Consider the following 20604-nt stretch of genomic DNA (forward strand, 5'->3'; position numbering starts at 1 on the left):
AACGCCAGGCTCATATATTGACTCCAGTTTCCAGCAGCAGCAAAACATCTCCCATGAATCCTAAAAATCACACATGGCAATACTGGGCATCGGGGTTCCCAACAAAGGGGCTGCGCTGTACCCCGATGTCAGATAAGAATAAGCCCATTGGCCTGCTGTGGTGTCTCCTTCGCGCGTCAGAGAATGGTAATCCACCAAAGCACAGTCGAAACTGACCTCTAATTCTGTGCACTGGCCGCCGTTTTAAACTGGAAACGAACCTCGTTCAGATATGAAAAGCCATCTTTCTTCACACAGTAGAGCACACGTAAATAAACCGTTGCTGGACCGAACCGCTTTAGGCAACTGAAACACTATTGCTTGTTGCCATTGCATAGCGGCACGTCAATTGGACCAGTGTTGCCAGGATCACTCAAGTTGCACAATAGGGAAGTTAGAGCGGGGGGGGGGGTAGGTTACTATATAAGACAGCGTGTAGAAAATGACAAAATTCACGACAACATCGCCATCACACAATTTCCCCCCCTAAATTAAAAGTAGAGTGAATGTCACATATCTACCGATCGAGTTTGGTCCATTTATGAGGTGGCACATGAAGCAAGATTGGGTTTGAGCTCATTGCATGCTATATTTATGCAAGACTTCGACATCTACGAAAATGAAACGGATCACTTGCGGGGGCAATGAATGGACATTTCCCGAAAAAAACAAAATATAATCCTTTAACGGTTGCCTGTACCGACTAACCGCAGCATTCAGCAATAACGCAATGGCTTTGCAGAGACAGTAGCGCCGACGGTCTAACTTTCACACTGAATGCCGTGCAGTTACGAGCTACCCCCCCCCCCCATACCGACAAAGGAGGATAAAATTAAAACAACCGCTTACACGAGTCAAACGCGGTGCCAGGCGCAAATCGGGCGGTGTGGGACTCGTCGGGCTCGTGCTACGGACGCCTGTGACCAAGTCAAGTTAACTGAAACGTCACGGCTTGAGCAATAGGGGCTAGCAAGCAATAAGGGCGCTTGCACTCGACCGAGCCCGAGTCATCTTTTTGAGAGACGGGAAAAAAGACGAACGTCATCCCAAAATGCCAAATATCGTCGAGAGTCGATGACAAACAAAACAAAGTATGTGAATATCCAGTCGCAAAATTCGCCTCTTACCAGCAAATAGTTTTTCAAGTCGGTTTCAGATGCCGTATCTTTCCGCCTGGTCGTTCACGACCTCATTCCAATATGGCACAAATTGCCACTGCGCATGTTCTGCCGCCTATATGCACGTTCTAAACCCGGGTAGATGATATTGTCGGCATTGAACATGGAAAAATGACTTCCATCTTCACACACATGATAAATAAATGAAGGAAAAACGACTTGTCCGAAATACGGTGCAAAAATTTAGAACATTTAAAAAAAACTAAGTATAACGTTCACTTGATACGTTGAGTTATTGTTACAATAGGATTTCCTCGTGATTAGACACAGGTTTATTTTGTCAGATCCCCGGTCTATTCAACACTTCGTTAATGGTTGAACTAGGGTAAGATTGTTCGTATAATCGACCCACTTCCCTCAAGTCCGTGAAAATGTGATTTGAATGCCCTACTGAATTAAGCAAAACGAGGAAATTCATCGAGTTGTTTTAATTTTAATTTACCGGAATCTCTGGCAACTCAATAAAATAGACAATGCGCGAGACGATGTTGATGAACGACTGTGTGATTAACGAGACTTCCCAGCACAATCGTAATGGACTGCACGGGGGGGGGGGGTGAAATATTGCTGCCACTTCGCACATCACGCCAAATAATCTGATCATGATCACAAGTCGTGGCTTTGGGGGGAAACTGCTGGAAATATTGCCGAATAACGTGTTTGCGAAATGGTCAGCGAGTTGTATCTTTCTCTGCTGGAAATGTAATTTCTCGAAGTGAAAAGCATTTCTGAGAGCCTAAAGCTTGATCCGTTCGCTGAAACTGGTTTTGCCGCTCACTACGACGTTGCAGGGCTGCTGCTTAAGCTAATCCCCCACAATAGACCAGTCCTTTGCACGCCTATTACAACAATGGAAAAGATATCAAGATGTCCTGCATTCGTTCAGATGCGAACAATTTGAACAGTGTGGGGCTGAGGGCAGGCAGTTTTGCTACATGCCCCCTCAACAGCCGAAACAAATCGGAGAAGCACGAATACATCATAAAAGGGGACAGACGCTGAACCCTGATTTCGTTCAGATTACCTTCTTTGTTGGGAGTGTAGGTGAGGTCTTTCTAGACGATGATTCCACTACAGCAGACTGTAGAATGGTGACAGTTAAGATTGGTACTAAATAAACGCCTGCCTGTTGGCAAACCAGATTCCTTTGTGCGCTGTATTGTTTTGTTATGCAAACAGTTGAGTGAGCAACCTTTGGGTTGGTCCACAACTTTAAGGGTGCACTGTGCAAAAAGGCTATTTGCATATAAACAAACGGCCCACCTGCATTCGCAACAGCTTGGGGGAGAGGGATTGCTTCTGGGGGTGTGGACCACGTTGCCTTGACTCGATTCTCCTGCTGTCACTTTTCGGTTCATACGAACAGATGCAATGTTAGAGGAGACAGAGGACAGGACACTACCCGGGCGCACTGCAGGAATGTCGACTTGCTCATCCCCCCTTCACTATAAACGAGGAGGTGCAGTTGTAGCACCTGACCCCTAGATGGTAGTCATGTCTGGTACCTCCCCCATTCGAGGATGAAACAGGTCTAAAAAAAAAGTTAAATTTCACAAGTTAATTTCACTACAATTAAAGCACATGTTCTTCTCTCCAGAAACCGGTCTCAAGTAATTCAAGAGTTAAAATGCATTTATTTATAATAAGATGTAAAACACAAGTAGAAAAAAAGTACATCATAACTCACCAACAAATCTGGATAATATACATATCAAGTTCCATTTACAGCATTCATTTTTCAGGTTAAAATGCTTACATTCAAGTAAAATAACAACACTACTACTTGTGCAGACATAGTACCATACTACTTCTGAGTCCCTTGAAAGGCGCTATATAAATTTAAATAAATTTAACTTGGTGTTGTTACTGCTACAGCTCATTCCAGTATGTCTGATAAAGTCCCGAATCATTGCGGTGGGAATAAGTCAGAAAGGATAGTTAAATCAACTGCTTTTACCATGTATCAATGGGATGGTCCAATGTGCGAACTGGCACCAGTGGCACACAAAATAGAACAGGGTTACAATTATTATGTAAATGACCATTAGAATATTTTATAGGTTAAAGACGACAACCTGGGATCTGCCTGAAGCATCTCCAACTTCTAAAAACATAGGAGTAGGCCTAGCATGAAACAATTTTGGTCACTCCATTCATCTTCCTTCATACCGAGAGGGAACCATCATTATTCATGGCACCGTTATCTGGAAAGCTGGGAATCAAGTGAGGATTCACTCATAGACAAAAAATAATTACAACCAAGTACAGCAGCACCCATGCGTACATTTGCATCCAAAATTTTGCTTGCTTGCACACACCCAAACACAAACATACACCAGCAAAACAGATTGTATAGGCATACAGAAGGCAAGGCACACTCAACCAGAGTGAATCCCTGACATTGACCAACCCTGCACAGGTGACCTCCCCGAGCTTTGTGTGCATTATGTGGGAGTGCATATTTAGGTAACAAATTAAGTGACACATGCTTATGACTATATTATAAAATTTCAAGATACAGTACATTGTGTGATTGATAAGGGTTCAAGACTGAATCACAAAGTGAAAAAACTGAGAAAGATCCAGCAATAATTAGACTCCAATCAGCGATACATATAACACAGTCCATTTCATGTAAGTATCTCCCTTGAATTCCTGGAGGTTAATAAAATTGGATTTTTTCTTTTAAAAAAGAGGTTGCTAGCTTAGCCACTGAGCAGATGTTATGGTTTCCTTTCTTGTATCCATTCATCTCATCTTCATTTGGAAGGACTAGAAAAGTTGTTACAATACTTGAGAGTGACCTATCTTAAAACACTCATCCTGCGAGAACTTAGGTCAGTTGAAGAATGTGGCCAGAGGAAAGGAAGCCATTTTGAACTGCTGGGCTGTGACTCTCTTTTAGAGAGAGGAGGCCATTTTGGTTCATCATTTCTCCAGCATGCATTCTAGTTTGGGGTTGATGAAGGAGAAGCCTGCAAAAGCTGCCTGGTCCATAGAGTCGATGAGGTTCTTGTCAGCATGGGAGAGGCGTGGCTTCTCACTCAGGAACTCCCGGTCAAAATTGCTGCAATCATTTGGAGCTTTCTGTGGTATGACAGAATAGAAACACCAAATAAAACAACATGCACTGTGGAATAATGGAGGCATTACATACTTAGTCATATTCATATTAACTGATATGAATTCATGTCCTCAAAAAAAAAAAAAAAAAAGATCACAGGCTCATACCACTTTGGGCTTGAAGGGAGGCTCCACCTCTCTCCTCTCCAGAACAGGCCAGTTTATTGTTTTAAAGAAGGAGTGTGCACGAACGTTCCCCACCACACCTAATCTGCGACTTGGATCCCGCTCAAACAACTAATTTAAAGATAGAAAGGTGAGTGAGATGAGTCAACACCATCAATTGATGATGATGTTTTACTAAACAAACACCAATAGTTCAGTCACAAAGGTGTGGGTGTGTGTGAGGGTAATCTCTATTGTACAAAGATGCCATTTTCTGTCAGCTCTCAAAGAGGGACCTTCAATGAACAAGAGAAATGCAGGGTATGACGTCTATGCAAATGTGAAAAGGTACTTAAAATGGTTTGCATGCTTGTTATACCTTCTCCAGCAGGTCCTTGGACTCCTTGGTAATCCAGCGAGGATAGTGTGGGACGTCCATCCTGATGGACTCGAACAGCTCATCTTCATCATCACCTTGGAATGGTGACTGACCAATCAGCATCTCGTATACAAGTACGCCAAATGACCACCAGTCCACTGAGAAGGTATACTTCTGCCCCAGCAGGATCTGAGAACAGACAGACAAGCAGAGATATTACAGAGCACATCAGTCATATGTCATCCCAGGAGCAGTAAAAAGATGTGTCTTCTTTTGAATCAAGCAACCACAAACAAATCAATCATGCACCGAGGCGGGGTATAAAAAGACAAAACATACAACCAGAACAAAAACAGACAGACAAACTAAATAAGGCTAAATAAGTGTAGCAATATATCATCAAAAACTCCAGCATAACAATGATATTTGCATTAGGTAATTTTAAGATTTCACATTTACTACTACCAAGGCAGTAGGGAGAGGAAAAAAAATTGAACTCCCACAATACATGTGCCTTTTTGAATTTTGGTCGAATATCATAAACATGAAAAACTTCAAATATCAAATATCTCCTGTCAGTTATACTGTGGTACTAACCTCTGGTGCAATGTAATCCGGTGTCCCACAGAAGGTAGTGGCCTTGTTGTCACCAAAAATGTTCTCTCTGCACATGCCAAAGTCTGCTATCTTTATGTGTCCATCCCTGTCAAGCATCACGTTGTCTAGCTTCAGATCTCTGGGATAAGAGAGGGGGAAAGATAAAGCAAGCACAGTTATTGGTCATCTACAGTTTGCATTCTATTGCATACTGGCTCTGTTCTATTGTATGCTATTCTTATTCCATTCTGTCTGAAGGCCACCTTACAATTCTATTCTAGCCTTGCCTCATGTAGTTTCTTTGGTATGAAGAGGTCTGGAGGAATAAAGACATAACCATGCAAACACCCAACAAACTTTGTTGGGTCTTACCTGTAAATAATGCCTTTGGAGTGGAGGAACTGCAGCCCGACTACAATCTCAGCGCCATAGAATCTGAGAGAAGAGATGTGAGGAACAACAGTTAATCAAGCCCTTATTACAGCTAAGCCCTCATTCAAAATCCATTAAATGGAGGCCATGAGCCCTCATAGCCATAACTCAGTAACTGATGGTCAGTGAGTGATCCTGTATATGTGGGGTGGCAGTAGAGCAAGCAATTGGTAGCTGGTTTGATCCTAGCTCCTCCTCATCTCGTGTCAAGTGTCCTTGAGCAAGACACTGAACCCCTAACTTGTCCCGACGAGCATGCCTCGCATGACAGCCTCTGCCATTGGTATATGTGAAAGTGAATCGTTTGACTGGGTGAATGTGAAGCATTAATTGTAAAGCGCCTTGAGTGCTCTGCTGAGTAGAAAAGCGCTATATAAAGGCAGTCCATTCACCATTTCCACAAACGACCTGGTAGACTCACGTGGCTCTGTTGAGATCGAAGCGGCCTTTGTCCTGGATGTGGAACATCAGGTCCCCTCCATTCAGATACTCCATCACAAAGAAAAGGTGCTCCTGGGAGAACAAAACATCACCGTCAACTGATTTGATCAAGGTGATTGAGCACAATGAGAGAGAGCGCAAGAGAGAGAATTGAGAACACCCCCACATTTGGGGATGGAAATAGGGCCTTTCCTGAGAGCTCAGGCCATCTTCTTATAACCAAAGCATCCCTCCATGGATTTTGTGTTCTGACTGGCATAGTCCAGCTTCCAATTCCCACTTAGGGACTAGTCTTTCAAATATTACCAGAAGTATGTGCTGATCCTTACTTTAGACTGAAAGGTGGAATAGAGATGTGTGAGGAAGGGATTATCCCAGGCCAGGGCCAAGACTCTCTTTTCCACCATGGTGCACTCCACATCATCATCCATCAGAACCACATCCTTCTTCAGGGCCTTCACTGCAAAGTACTCTCCTTTTCCCTTCAGCTCTGCCAAAAGCACCTGGGGCCAAAGAGCCAGTCAATGTAAAATTCAATCAAGTACTCTCACACTTTGATAAAGTCCTTGTTAAAAATGTTACCATCGTCTATTACTGCACTTTAAATGGGGTCATATCAGACCTATTAATCCCTAGATGTGCATACTCCCTTTCCCAACTAGGGTACACACACACACACACACACACACACATATATATATATATAGCGTTTTTTTTCCAAAACCGTCAATGGTGTTGTTATAAGTGCTCAACTATATATATATATATGTATTTTTTTAACTTGACTCACTGGATTATATATATAACTCTGTTAAGAGAAACACTCAACGGTAGGGAAAGTGCTCAACAAATAAGGAGCAAAATAATCCAGTGAGTCAAGTAAATTCTTTATGGGACAGTACAAGCCTGTTTCATGCCATAAGCATGAATCAGCTGTCAATAAAGTTACTCGGGAAAGGACATCCTTCCCAAGCAGAATGGTAGAATGTGTAACCTCTCTTGGCTGTTTCACCCGCTGTGGAAAACTATCTATGTATGTTTATGCAACTTCTGGCATTGTACGTAAAGAAGCATCATTAGTATAGACCCTATCAAAGTGGCTGGTACCTCCCACCTTAGTACCGGTACTTAAAAAGCATAGGCATACTTTATATGTCTTTATGCATGCTCAATAATCCAAATAAGGAAATCAAAGAATGTTGAATGAGTTCATCTGGACAAAACATTTATTGAGAGAAACGTTTCGTCACTCACCTAAGTGACGTCTTCAGTCTCAACTGAATGCAGGTACCCCCTCCATTATAAAAAATACAGTGGTATAACGACTGAAAACAACGCTTGGTTTCATCTGCAAATTGCCATGACCATTAACTAGAGTTACAATGGCCATGTGTAGTATTCACAGACGATAGGGGAATGGTTGCAATCACAGCATTATAAAATGGCAAAACATGTACTCTTAGCCCCCCGCCCCGGTTCAGGGATGGTCGTTCCCTCTTCACGTATAGATGGCATCTGACTCCCCGTTCAAACCATCGTTCCTCCCTATCAAAGATGTGCACATCCTCATCCCTGAAAGAGTGGCCACTGGCCTGTAGATGGGTGCAGACGAAGGAGTCCTGGCCTAACGTGTTAGCTCTCATGTGTTGTGCCATCCTCTCGGCCAGCATCTGTTTGGTTTCCCCATTGTACAAGTCACGGCAATCCTCCTGGATCTTAACAGCGTACACTATTTTGCTCTGTTTGTGCTGGGAGACCCGATCTTTGGGGTGCACCAATTTCTGGTGCAGCGTTTTTTGGGATTTGAAAACAACTGAGACGCGGCATTTGGAAAATATGCGTCCCAACTGTTCCGACACTCCAGCCACATACGGAATCCCCACTGGTTTATGCTTAGACAGCTGCTGTCCTCTTCTCTTTGATCGGCTGGTGCACTGTTTGGGCGTCTTCCTGGCTTTGACAAACGCTCAGTTAGGATAACCACACTTAACCAAGGCCTGTTTAATGTGGGATTTCTCCCCTTCCCCAGCCGCTGTGTCAGTGGGGATGTTGTCAGCTCAGTGGTACAGTGTCCTGTTGACTCCCAGTTTGTGTGCCAGTGGATGATGAGAGTCAAACCTTAAGTACTGATCAGTATGTGTTGGTTTACAGTAAACATCAACAATCAAATGTCCCCAAACACCAGTTGCAATTTCAGTCTTAAGAAGGCTGACCTGTCATTTTTCACATCTTCCCTGGTGAACTTGATATGGTTGTCCACAAATCTTACAATGCTGTGATTGCAACCATTCCCAAATCCTCTGTGAATAGTACACATTACCGTTGTAACTCTAGTTAATGGTCACGGCAATTTCCATATGAAACTGATCGTGGTTTTCGGTCGTTATGCCACTGTAATGTTTATAAGGGTGGGGATACCTGCAGTCAGTTGAGACTGAAGAGGTCATTTAGAAGAGTGATGAAATCTTTCTCTCAATAAATGTTGTGTTCAGGTGAACTGATTCAACTTTCTGTGATTTCTTTTCTTGGATTATTGAGCATGCATAAAGACCTTTTCATGCCATAGGTTATACATTTGTATGCACTTGTTGTGGGATGAAATAAAATGAATGAAAAGGGATTTCACTGATAAAAAGAGAACATAAAAACTACTGTCTATGATGATTAATCAAATGAGTCATAATGTCAACTTATACAGTGGATTTGTTACGATTTCTTTTTAATTTATGGATTTGGTTTTCAAAAGAAGCCCCCCCGCCCACATTGGAAAGTGTGGTGTGTTCTGATTTCTGTACTGGATACACTGAGGTTTTTAGCTCAAACTGATAAAAATGAATAATTAAATGATACAGTGGGTCATCATATCAATTGACGGCAGTCTTGCCCTACTTCTTTATAAATCCAGTGCTGTTATAGTGTTTTCTATATATATGTGGTAACATGATGATATATCGGTTTAGGGAGATCAATAAAACAGACAAGAGTACAAGGCCTTGTGTAGACATTCACTTTTGAAGTTTTCTTAACCATATCACTAAATCTATTTCATACATCGTAGCTGCTTCACTACTATGTAATTAAGCTGTAAAACTGAAATTCTGCAAACCATTACTTAAACTAAGTTTGTACATAATGATGGGGATTTACCACTTGGGTGCAGTTGAAAGATGAGGGCAGAGTTCTGTAATAAAGTACATTAAGAGATAATAATAACAACAATGACAGATATCTCCCTCTTGCCATCACTCAGGGAAATCTTATATTTCATTTTAATAGTAATGCCAATTTAATAGTTGCAAATAAAAGTCTATCCTTTTTTCTTTCTGGGTAGAATCACATCCACCCACAGCCACCATTTTTTTTCCAGTCAGTGAGGTTTCTAGTTTATGCAGTTAATGCTCACTGTTTTTGGGCAAGTTCTTGTAGCTATGGTGGTATATGGGCTAGACCCTGGAGTGGTCTAGCTGGTTAATGATGCATAGCTGCACCCACTTAAGGGCACCCCGGATATGAATGTAAGTGACTTAACAGGTTCAAGGAGAGTGTCTTTATGCATGATCAATAATCCAGGTAAGGAAATTACAGAAAGTTGAATCAGTTCATCTGGACACAACATTCATTTTTTTTACCCCCCCCCCTCCCTAATTGTACCCAGCCAATTATCCCACTCTCCCGGTTGTCACTCCAACCCCTCTGCCGATTCGGGGAGGGCTGCAGACTACCACATGCCTCCTCCGATACATGTGGAGTCACCAGCCGCTTCTTTTCACCTGACAGTGAGGAGTTTCACCAGGGGGACGTAGCGTATGGGAGGTTCACACTATTCCCCCCTCCCTCCCAAAAAGGTACCTTACTGACCAGAGGAGGCGCTAGTGCAGCGACTAGGATCCAGCTTCCCACCCCTAGACACGGCCAATTATGTCTGTGGGGATGCCCAACCAAGCCGGAGGTAACACAGGGATTCGAACCGGCAATCCCCATGTTGGCAGCTAATGGAATAGACCGCTACACTACCCAGACGCCCCGACACAACATTTATTGAGATGAAACGTTTCATCACTCATCTAAGTGACCTCTTTAGACTGGCTGCAGGTATTCGCATCCTTACAAACAATACAGTGGCATAACAGCTGAAACAATTGGTTTCATATGCAAATTACTGTGACCATTAACTAGAGTTACAATGACCGTGTGTACTATTCACAGAGCATTAGGCAATAGCTGCAATCACAGCATTGTAAATGGTGGCAGATGTACTCAGGGGAGATTTGCCGTGACTTGCACATCGGGGAAACCAAACAGATGTTGGTCAAGAGAATGGTACAACACAGAAGAGCTAACGCGTCAGGCCAGGACTCCGCAGTCTACACCCATCTACAGGCCAGTGGCCACTCTTTCAAGGATGAGGATGTGCACGTCCTTGACAGGGAGGAATGCCATTTTTTGTTGGTTAATTTCCCCCCCCCTTTTTTCTTCCCAATTATACCTGGCCAATTATCCCAATCTCTGCTCCACCCCTCTGCCAATCCGAGGAAGGCTGCAGACTACCACATACCTCCTCCGATACATGTGGAGTCGCCAGCCACTTCTTTTCACCTGACAGTGAGGAGTTTTGCCAGGGGGACGTAGTGTGTGGGAGGATCATGCTATTCCCCTCAGTTCCCCCTCCCCCCTGAACAGGTGCCCCGACCGACCAGAGGAGGCGCTAGTGCAGCGACCAGGACACACACTCACATCCGGCTTCCCTCCCGCAGATACAGACAATTTGTGTCTGTAGGGACGCCTGACCAAGCCGGAGGTAACACCGGGATTTGAACCAGTGATCCTCGTGTTGGTAGGCAAAGGAATAGACTGCTACGCTACTGGGACGCTGGAATGCTGGTTTGAACGGGGAGTCAAAGAGGCCATCTATGTGAAGAGGGAATGACTGTCCCTAAACCGGGTGCAGGGAGGGGAGGCAATTTGCATACGAAACCGATCATTATTTTCGGTTGTTATGCCACTGTGCTGTTTATAACAGGAAACGGGCAGGTAACATCACCGCAGACCTATCACACCCTGGTCACAACCTGTTCCAACTCCTCCCTTCTGATAGGCATTACAGAGCAGTGTACCCTAAAACAACCAGATGTAAAAGCAGTTTCTTTCCGTAGGCTGTTATTCAAATGAACGCTTAACACTGTCAGTAAATCCAACCATTTTGTATATACTATACTGTACATTGTACGTATACTGGTACACTCTGTCATGTACAAGTACCGCAGGCATGTATGTTAGTAACCTGCTAACATCTATTTCAACATCTCTGATATATTCTCTGCACCACTGTACTTCATCACCTCTTATTTCACCTGTATATAGTCAATCCTTGTGTGTATCTGAAGATTGTTGTGTTGTAGTGTTGCTATTCTATGTTAAGTACACTGACAGCCACAAAACTGGAGTCAAATTCCATAAAGTGCAAACCTACATGGCCAATAAACATGATTCTGATAAGGGTGGGGATAGCTGCAGTCAGCTGAGACTGACAAAGTGCCTTAGATGTGTGATGAAACATTTCTCTCAATAAACGTGCCCAAATGTACTGATTCAACTTTCCGTGAGGCTCAAGGAGAGGCACTGGTGACTGAACAGCACACTGGACTATGCACCTGGAGGTGCGAAGCTGGAAAGGCTGTGTGTTGGTATTTTCCTTATAGCTCTAAAAGGGAAGATTTATCTATACACTGCTGACTTGACCAAAAAATAAACAAACAAACAAAAAACACTCAAATACTGAACTCAGTGCCAACATGAGCAATGTGTCATTGAGTGCGAGATAAAATGAGCATGTTATCCCAGAGCGCTCTGCTCTGCAGTGTACCCCCTTCTCTTGCTCTAAACTTGCTTAAGTAAATTTCTTGTAAGAAAAAAAAATGACAGCAGATATAGTCAATACAAAACACACACAAACAAATGGCATTTCATAAACTGTCTACAGGTGTAGGAATCTACAAGGTAGGGGTCATAACACATTCATACACAGACAATTTCCAGATGAATGTGATTTATACGTAGAATATCTGATGCCAAGTACATGCTCAATGCTTTCTTGGGGGATTCTTATGGGCCAGGTAGCCTCATAATACAATTATAGAAATAAGGACTAGGAAGCCTACCTTGCCAAAGCTGCCTTTGCCCAGCACCTTGTGGAACACCAAGTGATTGATAGTGAGGCATTTCTGCTTGGTGCCAGTTGTAGGTGGAGATGGTGCCTGTCCTGAGCCATCACACACCCTCCCATTGCCATCTGCCATAAACACATTGATATGTGCATGCACACAAGGTGACACACAAGTTAAAATGAAAAAATGTAAATGTGTATGGTAACTTATCAAACAATGGAAAAAGATTTTCAAACGTAAATAAAGTTTTATGGACTATCAAAAAGATGACTCAGCAAGTTTTCAAATGTGTTTTGATTTTTTTAACTTTTAAACTCTACTTGTTCTGGTACAGAGTTTGCACCCCCTTAAGACACTTTGGACAAGCCTCGTTTGTGTTTTCGTAACGCAGTGGTATGATCTATATGTTGTTTGAAAGCTAAGACTGTCCCGGTCAAAGAGACCCCAGAACAAAGTTCTAGGATGTTAGCAAATGGTAGTTGCTATAATGAGAGCTACAATGACAGCATCTTACCACTAGGGTCTGCTCCTGAGCTTTTGAAGTCTTGGTAGATCCCTATGTCTGTTACATTGGAGCCGTCAGGCTTTTTAACAGATTTCTAGGGAGCAAAGACAGTCTTAGATTGAAACCGTACAATGCACAATCAATATATATTTAAACAGGGACTTGCTTAAAGCCAATACTTGTCATATTTCAACAGAACTGAAGTAAACTAACAGCTTGTCACTGAACACACCTGGGTGACCTGAGACAGAGCCTCTGCCAGGAGTTTCTGGTTGATGCCACATAGATTGGCCACTTTCTTCTGACAGTCACTGTGGACGTTCATGCCACAGTCTAGTAGGAGAGGTGACATGCGGCTTAGACAAACGTTACGGAGAAACAGAATAGAGATGCGAATAAAGGGTTGAAATGTCTAACGTAAGGAAAAAAGACTGGAAAAGGGCGCATTGTCATAAAAAAAAAAAACAGCCACACTGGACTCACCTTCACATTTGAGACCTTGTCTGTAGAGGCCCCACAGAAGGCTGCCGCAATGGTCACAGAAGGTGGGGCTTTTATAGTTATAGTACTTGAAGCGGTGTGGCATATCAATCTTGAAGCGCTCCTTCTGGAACTGCAAACATACAGGACCCCAGTGATCATTGTGACAACCAAAGCCGGAGGACAATACCCAGAAGCATGAGTGCCTCTGCCATTAGGGCAAGCACACTTTCACATTTTCAACAGAAATTTCTCATGATACTGGTGCTTGGTGATACCACTTAATGGTACCTTTTTTGTCATGGTATAAAAAATAAAAAATAAACAAAAAGTTTATTATTGCTGGTAATTGCCAAATATCAGCAACTCCATCATATTTAATAAGTAGAATGCTTTTACTGTTAATAACAAGACACCAACAATATGAACAACAACAGCATTCTGAATAATGTAATGGAAGACATCAGAATCATGTTTATTGGCCATGTAGATTTGCACATACATGGAATTTGACTCCGGTTTTATATATATATGCATATACAGTAACTAACAGCTTTGAAGCATTGCAATTATTGGTTGACACAGACCTGTCTTTAATCTTTTTTTTGTACAAATGTCAGGATGTCAGCCTTTTCTGGTAGAATGTGTAACCTCTCTTGACTGTTTCATCTGCTGTGGAAAACTATCTATGTATGTTTATGCAACTTCTGGCATTGTTCGTAAAGAAGCATCGTTAGTACAGACCCTATCGAAGTGGCTGGTAACTCCCACCTTAGTACCGGTACTTAAAAAGCATAGGTATACTTTATATGTCTTAATGCACGCTCAATAATCCAGGTAAGGAAATCAAAGAACGTTGAAATGAGCTCATCTGAACAAAACATTTATTGACAGAATTGTTTCATCACTCACCTAAGTGACCTGTTCAGTCTCAACTGACTGCAGGTATTCCCACCCTTATGAACAATACAGTGGTATAACGACCAAAAACAACGACTGGTTTCATCTGCAAATTGCCATAACCATTAACTAGAGTTTCAATGGCCATGTGTACTATTCACAGAGGATTTCAGAATGGTTGCAATCACAGCATTGCAACATGGCAAAACATGTACTCTTAAACCCCCCCCCCCCCCGCCCCCGTTCAGGAATGGTCATTCCCTCTTCACATAGATGGCCTCTTTGACTCCCCGTTCAAACCAGCGTTCCTCCCTATCAACGATGTGCACATCCTCATCCTTGAGAGAGTGGCCACTAGCCTGTAGATGGGTGTAGACGGAGTCCTGGCCTGACAGTTAGCTCGTCTGTGTTGCGCCATCCTCTTGGCCAGCATCTGTTTGGTTTCGTTGATGTACAAGTCACGGGAATCCTCCCAGCAGATGCTGGCCAAGAGGACGACGCAACACAGAAGAGCTGACGCATCAGGCCAGGACTCCGCAGTCTACACCCATCTCCAGGCCAGTGGCCACTCTTTCAAGGATGAGGATGTGCACATCTTTGATAGGGAGGAATGCTAGTTTGAACGATGAGTCAAAGAGGCCATCTATGTGAAGAGGGAATGACCATCCCTGAACTGAGGGGGGGCTAAGAGTACATCTGTCGCCATCTTATAATGCTGCACTTACAACCATTCCCCAATCCTCTATGAATAGTACACATTACTATTGTAAATCTAGTTAGTGGTCACGACAATTTACATATGAAACCGATCATTGTTTTCAGTTGTTATGCCACTGTATTGTTTATAAGGGTGAAGATACCTGCAGTCAGTTAAGACTGAAGAGGTCACTTAGATGAGTGATGAAAAGTTTCTCTCAATAAACGTTGTGTCCAGATGAACTGATTTAACTTTCTGTGATATATAGTATATGGTACCCATGGCAAGTCCTTAACTAATTGTTTTGACTATTTTAACTGGTTTCGACTGCTGTAGATAGACAGATGTTAATATCAATCCTACATGTAAACCTGGGGCGGCCTCTGCTTAGATGGATTTTTTGAGCGGATTTTTGGAAATCTTTTTCTGGATCAAGTAGTGAATCAAAAGTATATCATGAAGTCTTTATGTTGTCTTTTTACAATCATTAATTTAATTTTTAGATGAGAAAAAAAAGCTGTAAAGAAAACACCCTTGTCCAGTGAGAAAGGACATGGAATATCTGGATCTTGAGTTTGACTCCAACATCCCCAAGTGAACTACGATTGACTGTCCTTGTTCAGACACAGACTGGGGAATGAATAGAGACCTCTTTTTTCATTCATTATCGTTTGAACTGTGTTTTACAAGTGAGGTCCCTGCTCATGACAACGAATTTGCCCTTGTTTAAATAGAGGATAATTATCATCCTGACATATATTATTCGATGGAATTTTCATATAGTAACAGAGCATTCTGCATTAGTGAAAAAAAAACAGTATTAAATATAAAATGATAAAATAAAATGTTTTAAGGAATTAAACCTTCCTGGAAAAAAAATCTAGAAAAAGGTGTATAATAAAAATGTAGTTTATTGTTAATATCGGATTCAAAATGCACTAATCACCTGAGACATGTGCTCTAAAATACTCACCACAGTGTCTCTACTATTGGCTGCTGTTCCAGTGCACCTGCCAATAATTTTATCGATGCATTTTTTGTGAATTGCCGCATTGCATTCTGGGAGGAAAAAAATCTTGTGTTTAGTTAGTGACTCTGAAGTGAATGTTCGCTGAAATGAAGAATGGGCTTCATGTGAACGTAATTCTGCACTAGTGCAAAAGCATTTGCAATCATGAAAAATTGCAGGAAACGGTCAGAATAATACTCACCTCTGCACTTGTAGCCTTGCTTGTTAAGCCCCCTGTTCGACCAAAAAAAAAAAAAAAAAGAAACAAAAAGCAAACAGATGGAATCCGATTATTACTAGAAAATGACTCACTGCAACCAATGGGTCATTTGTGACTTCCCACACTTCAGTTCTGTGTGGGAAGTCACAAAAAGATTGACTGTTGCCATTATTGTGACATTACATATTACAGCACCAAAGTATCAATTACCACAGTAAAGACTGTTCAAAAGGATTTGGAGACTGTTATGAATCAATTATTAAAGTGTAACTGTGTACATTATCTATCTACCGATCTATCTAAACTAAAGAAGATGGTGTGCAAATTACTAATGAGCTCTCTGGTTACCACAAGGGTGGTCATTGCAGCCACACAAGCAACACAACCACAAACGTGCACAAAAAAAAAAGTTACAAAAGTGACATTTTTCTTCCAGCAAATGTCTAGCCCAGAGGACACAGCCAACAGTGTTGCAGGACAGGAAAGGGAGGTGCCTGGTTCATAGGGTAGTGCTGCTGATATTGCTGGAAACTAACAAGACTGCCCTCTGGGTTGTTCCCTTGACAGTCACCCATTGTTACAACACCAGTCCTGCTAGTGTTACTCCTGCTGTCACCATTGCATTTAGGAAACTAACACTGCTTCTGATTAATTGGTCTATCTAGACACGTGTGGGACCTGGGCTTTATTAGACAACTGATTTGTTTGTCGTAATTGGTTCCCAGAAAAAGTGTGTAGTGACACAGGGTAGAGAAATAGACCAAAACTATTCAAGTGGCATTCCTAATGAAAACGCAGTTTGTTGAATGATCATAATAATGTAGAAAACAAAAAGGCAGTTGAAGAGACTGGATCTGTATATTATACACTTAGCTTGAAGAGCACCTTTCTAAATAGCAGCATCACAGTTACTCCCTGGAATTCAACTGGGACACACAACAAAGAGAATACCAATGCTAAAATGACCCACAAGCATGCGGCATTTGTAGTCGAATGATGAAGGCTGGCTTCGTGTCTCACCAGAGGAACTCTCTGCAGACAGAGCAAAAGGTTGGCTGGCCAAAGAAGGTGGCAGTGAACTCATGGTTCTTGATGATGTGAACCTTGGGCTGCTTGAAAGCTCCTCTCCTTCTGTTGAGGGTTGCAAGCCCCTCCTCTGTTGGAGCTTTCACTGATGGCTTACATGTCACTGTGAGGTGGAGGGACATAAGGGGAGAGACAAGTCAATAACAATGTCAACTTTAAATGTTCCAAATGCATTAATATTCTCAATTCACAGCTGACAACGATAACAGGAATGGCACAATGTGGGTAGATGGCGGTACCTGATTTACTTGTTTTTTGGGGATTTTTCTCCCCAATTGTACTTGGCCAATTACCCCACTCTTTCAAGCTGTCCTTCCAAGCTGATCCAGGGAGGGCTGCAGCCTACCACATGCCTCCTCCGATACATGTGGAGTTGCCAGCCACTTCTTTTCATCTGACAGTGAGGAGTTTTGCCAGGAGGACATAGCATGTGGGAGGTTCACACTATTCCTCCCAGTTCCCCCTCCCCCCAAACAGGCGCCCTGACTGACCAGAGGAGGCGCTAGTGGTGCAACCAGGGCCCCTACCCACATCCGGCTTCCCACCTGCAGACATGGCCAATTGTGTCTGTAGGGACGCCCGACCAAGCCGGACGTAACATGGGGATTCGACCCGGCCATCACCATGTAGATAGGCAACAGAATAGACCACCACGCCACTCGGACGCCCTAAGGTAATAATAATAATCCTTACATTTATATAGCGCTTTTCTAGACACCCAAAGCACTTCACATTTGAAGGCGGTAACTCACTTCAACCACCACCAATTTAAGGTACAGATTTCTAGAGTTTTGTCAAACGTGACGAAATTAATTTTTTTTAGCCTGTCTGAACGATGACACAGAGTGGTTGACAATCAGCAGTAAAAGGCTAAGTTGGGGGCAGTTAACTTGAGAAGGGGGCCTCTCTCTCTTCTGCCCAAAATGGCAGGTAAACAGAGAAAAATCCTCCCTGGGATATGTGACTGGCTGACAAAAGTTAAGCAGATAGGTTCAATGGTCACCCTGAGAAGACAAGGGGGAGGGTATGAGAGAGGTAAACAATGAAGAGACAACGTCTAAAATGAAAAGATAGGGTGTTGGGTGCAAATGGAAAAGAGAGAGAGAGAGAGAAAGTACAAAGAGGGAAAAGTGATGAGGTGAAGAAGAGAAACTCATTTCCTCACTGTCATTCGACTGATAACCCGTTTATGTTGTTTGGACACTGCCCCAGTCAGCTGTGCCAGGACAGTGGATGAAGTCAGAAAGAAGGAGTGTGAGAGGGCTTTTCTCCCAAGCCTAAAAATACTCTGGGCTGCCTTTCAGGAAACCTGTGGAGTATGGAGGGGCGGACATGTCACTTATTCAGCATGTAAGTCTAACCCCCTTCTCCTGGCCCTCTCTAAACCCGAACAGAGGGACCTGGACTGAACCACACCCATGCAGAGACTAGTTCAAACAGTGCCTAGCTGTGAAGCATAGCAAGTCCCACTTCCCTTTGGCAGACAGAGGCTGCTAGGATGGGCTGCTTCCATTTATGGAGTAGACAGCCAGTATTTGCCATTGACAGCTAATACTGCCCTATTGTACTTGTTGAAGGGTTCTCAGAGAAGGGCAACAATAATAAGTAAATTGAAAATTGAAAAAAAGTAAAAATTGGGGAACAGACAACAGAACATTGTGTGTTGCATTTTTCGTCAGTTAAATATATTTGCAGTCAAGGCTATCAAATACATGTTTTTTGTGTTCATTTTAGCAACAGTGTATAAGTCTAAGTACAAAACCATTCTTAGAGGGTATCTTCAGCCATCCTACTTTTATATATAAATATACATTTATTCTATTTTATAGTCACCAAGTATTTCAGTTTAGTCAAACTCTTAATATTCTGTACATATTCCCTACAGTTTTTGCTTTATATTCTTGCTGTTGTGTGTATTTTTGATCTCGTGTGCCTTTGGATTATGCGAGCTGTAATTACTCTTTAATTTCCCTTGGGATCAGTAAAGTATTCATCATAATTCGGCTGCATGGTCAAAACCTTTTGTCAGGACAAACTATTTGCTATGGTGATGAAGAAATAGCACCATAGTTCAAAAATAACTTTTTAATTGCAGTTGAAGATAGGACACATTGTTGCGTTACTGCTCCCACAGATGACATTTCAAAATCATACTGATGTGTACAATATGCTTTGCTGTGTGAGACAATGTGGGCCACTAAACATGAACACCAGATGAGAATATCTTGCCATTTGTAATACCACTAGAGGACACTCTTACCCAAAAACTCATCATGGTATGGAGGGACACATGAGAGCACTTTAGGAGAGAGAGCGACAGTGAGAGAGAGAATGCTTTGCATTTGTGTGTGTGTGTGTGTGTGTGTGTGTGTGTGTGTGTGTGTGTGTGTGTGTGTGTGTGTGTGTGTGTGAGAGAGAGAGAGAGAGAGAGAGAGAGAGCGAGAGGTCAAATCCTTGAATGCCAAGATCAGGGGAACTTTTTTCCATGGGCTCTAATGAAAAAGGTATCCTCTTGCAGAGAGGGCACCCATCCCTGGTGGTCTAGTGGTTAGGATTCGGCGCTCTCACCGCCGCGGCCCGGGTTCGATTCCCGGTCAGGGAACACCTTTTGAAACTTAAGAATGGAAATCAGCTGAAACCACAAGTTTACCTGCATCACTATCCTCCAAGAAGAACTGCACTGCCATCTGAATCTTGCCAGAGGGCTGCAGGTCCACCCAGAATTCAGCACGTCCATTGTCCCGGGACTTCTTACAGCGCTCTGCCAGCACAGATATGCCCACCGTGGCCTCAGCCAAGGGCTCCTCAGCGGTTTTCATGAGGATTACCTGTATGACGCGTCCCTCATAAATGTGGGCATCAAATGTGGACTTCCACGCTGGGTACATGGTGGGCTTCCTCTGGACCAAGGTCTTACCTCGCTCTGAGAAAGGTTAGAAGGATCAGCTAGGACAATAAGTAAATACTATCACTACTACCACTACTTCTTCGACTACTACTACTTCTACAAATAATAATCAATAATGATAATTAGAATAATTACTATATTAATATAAGGCTCAACTGAATCCTCGTTACATGGGGTTGATCTGAGACTAATGGCATTGGATCTGGTTGGGATTTCCTCACTCTTACACTTTTAATTTTTATTGCTTGTTTTATGTTAGATACAGCAATTGGGGTTTAACATCTTGTGAATGTAACAGTCACTGTCTAACATTCTTCTTATATTTGTAAAGTATAATTATT

At 42.6% G+C, this 20604-nt stretch overlaps 1 protein-coding gene and 1 non-coding gene across 2 annotated transcripts in view; one reads left to right on the forward strand and one right to left on the reverse strand.

The window, feature by feature from the left end:
• Positions 1-2839: 2839 nt before the first annotated feature.
• The window catches only part of prkcdb (protein kinase C, delta b), a 33731-nt gene continuing 15966 nt past the window's right edge, over positions 2840-20604 (reverse strand). The window contains exons 3-17 of the mRNA XM_056302178.1: positions 20006-20278; positions 17290-17458; positions 16252-16283; positions 16014-16099; positions 13447-13576; positions 13196-13296; positions 12973-13057; positions 12453-12583; positions 6624-6797; positions 6275-6366; positions 5794-5856; positions 5422-5560; positions 4825-5013; positions 4449-4577; positions 2840-4304 (exon numbers count right to left, since the gene is read on the reverse strand). Coding sequence (XP_056158153.1) covers positions 4146-4304; positions 4449-4577; positions 4825-5013; positions 5422-5560; positions 5794-5856; positions 6275-6366; positions 6624-6797; positions 12453-12583; positions 12973-13057; positions 13196-13296; positions 13447-13576; positions 16014-16099; positions 16252-16283; positions 17290-17458; positions 20006-20278 — 1952 coding nt within the window. The 3' untranslated portion in view covers positions 2840-4145. The remainder of the gene's footprint in view (positions 4305-4448; positions 4578-4824; positions 5014-5421; positions 5561-5793; positions 5857-6274; positions 6367-6623; positions 6798-12452; positions 12584-12972; positions 13058-13195; positions 13297-13446; positions 13577-16013; positions 16100-16251; positions 16284-17289; positions 17459-20005; positions 20279-20604) is intronic.
• On the forward strand, positions 19886-19957 carry trnae-cuc (transfer RNA glutamic acid (anticodon CUC)). Its single transcript has one exon. It is a non-coding gene; the product is annotated as a tRNA-Glu (tRNA).

The sequence above is a fragment of the Lampris incognitus genome, chromosome 2, assembly GCF_029633865.1.
Source record: "Lampris incognitus isolate fLamInc1 chromosome 2, fLamInc1.hap2, whole genome shotgun sequence".
In the NCBI taxonomy this organism is placed as follows: Eukaryota; Metazoa; Chordata; class Actinopteri; order Lampriformes; family Lampridae; genus Lampris; species Lampris incognitus.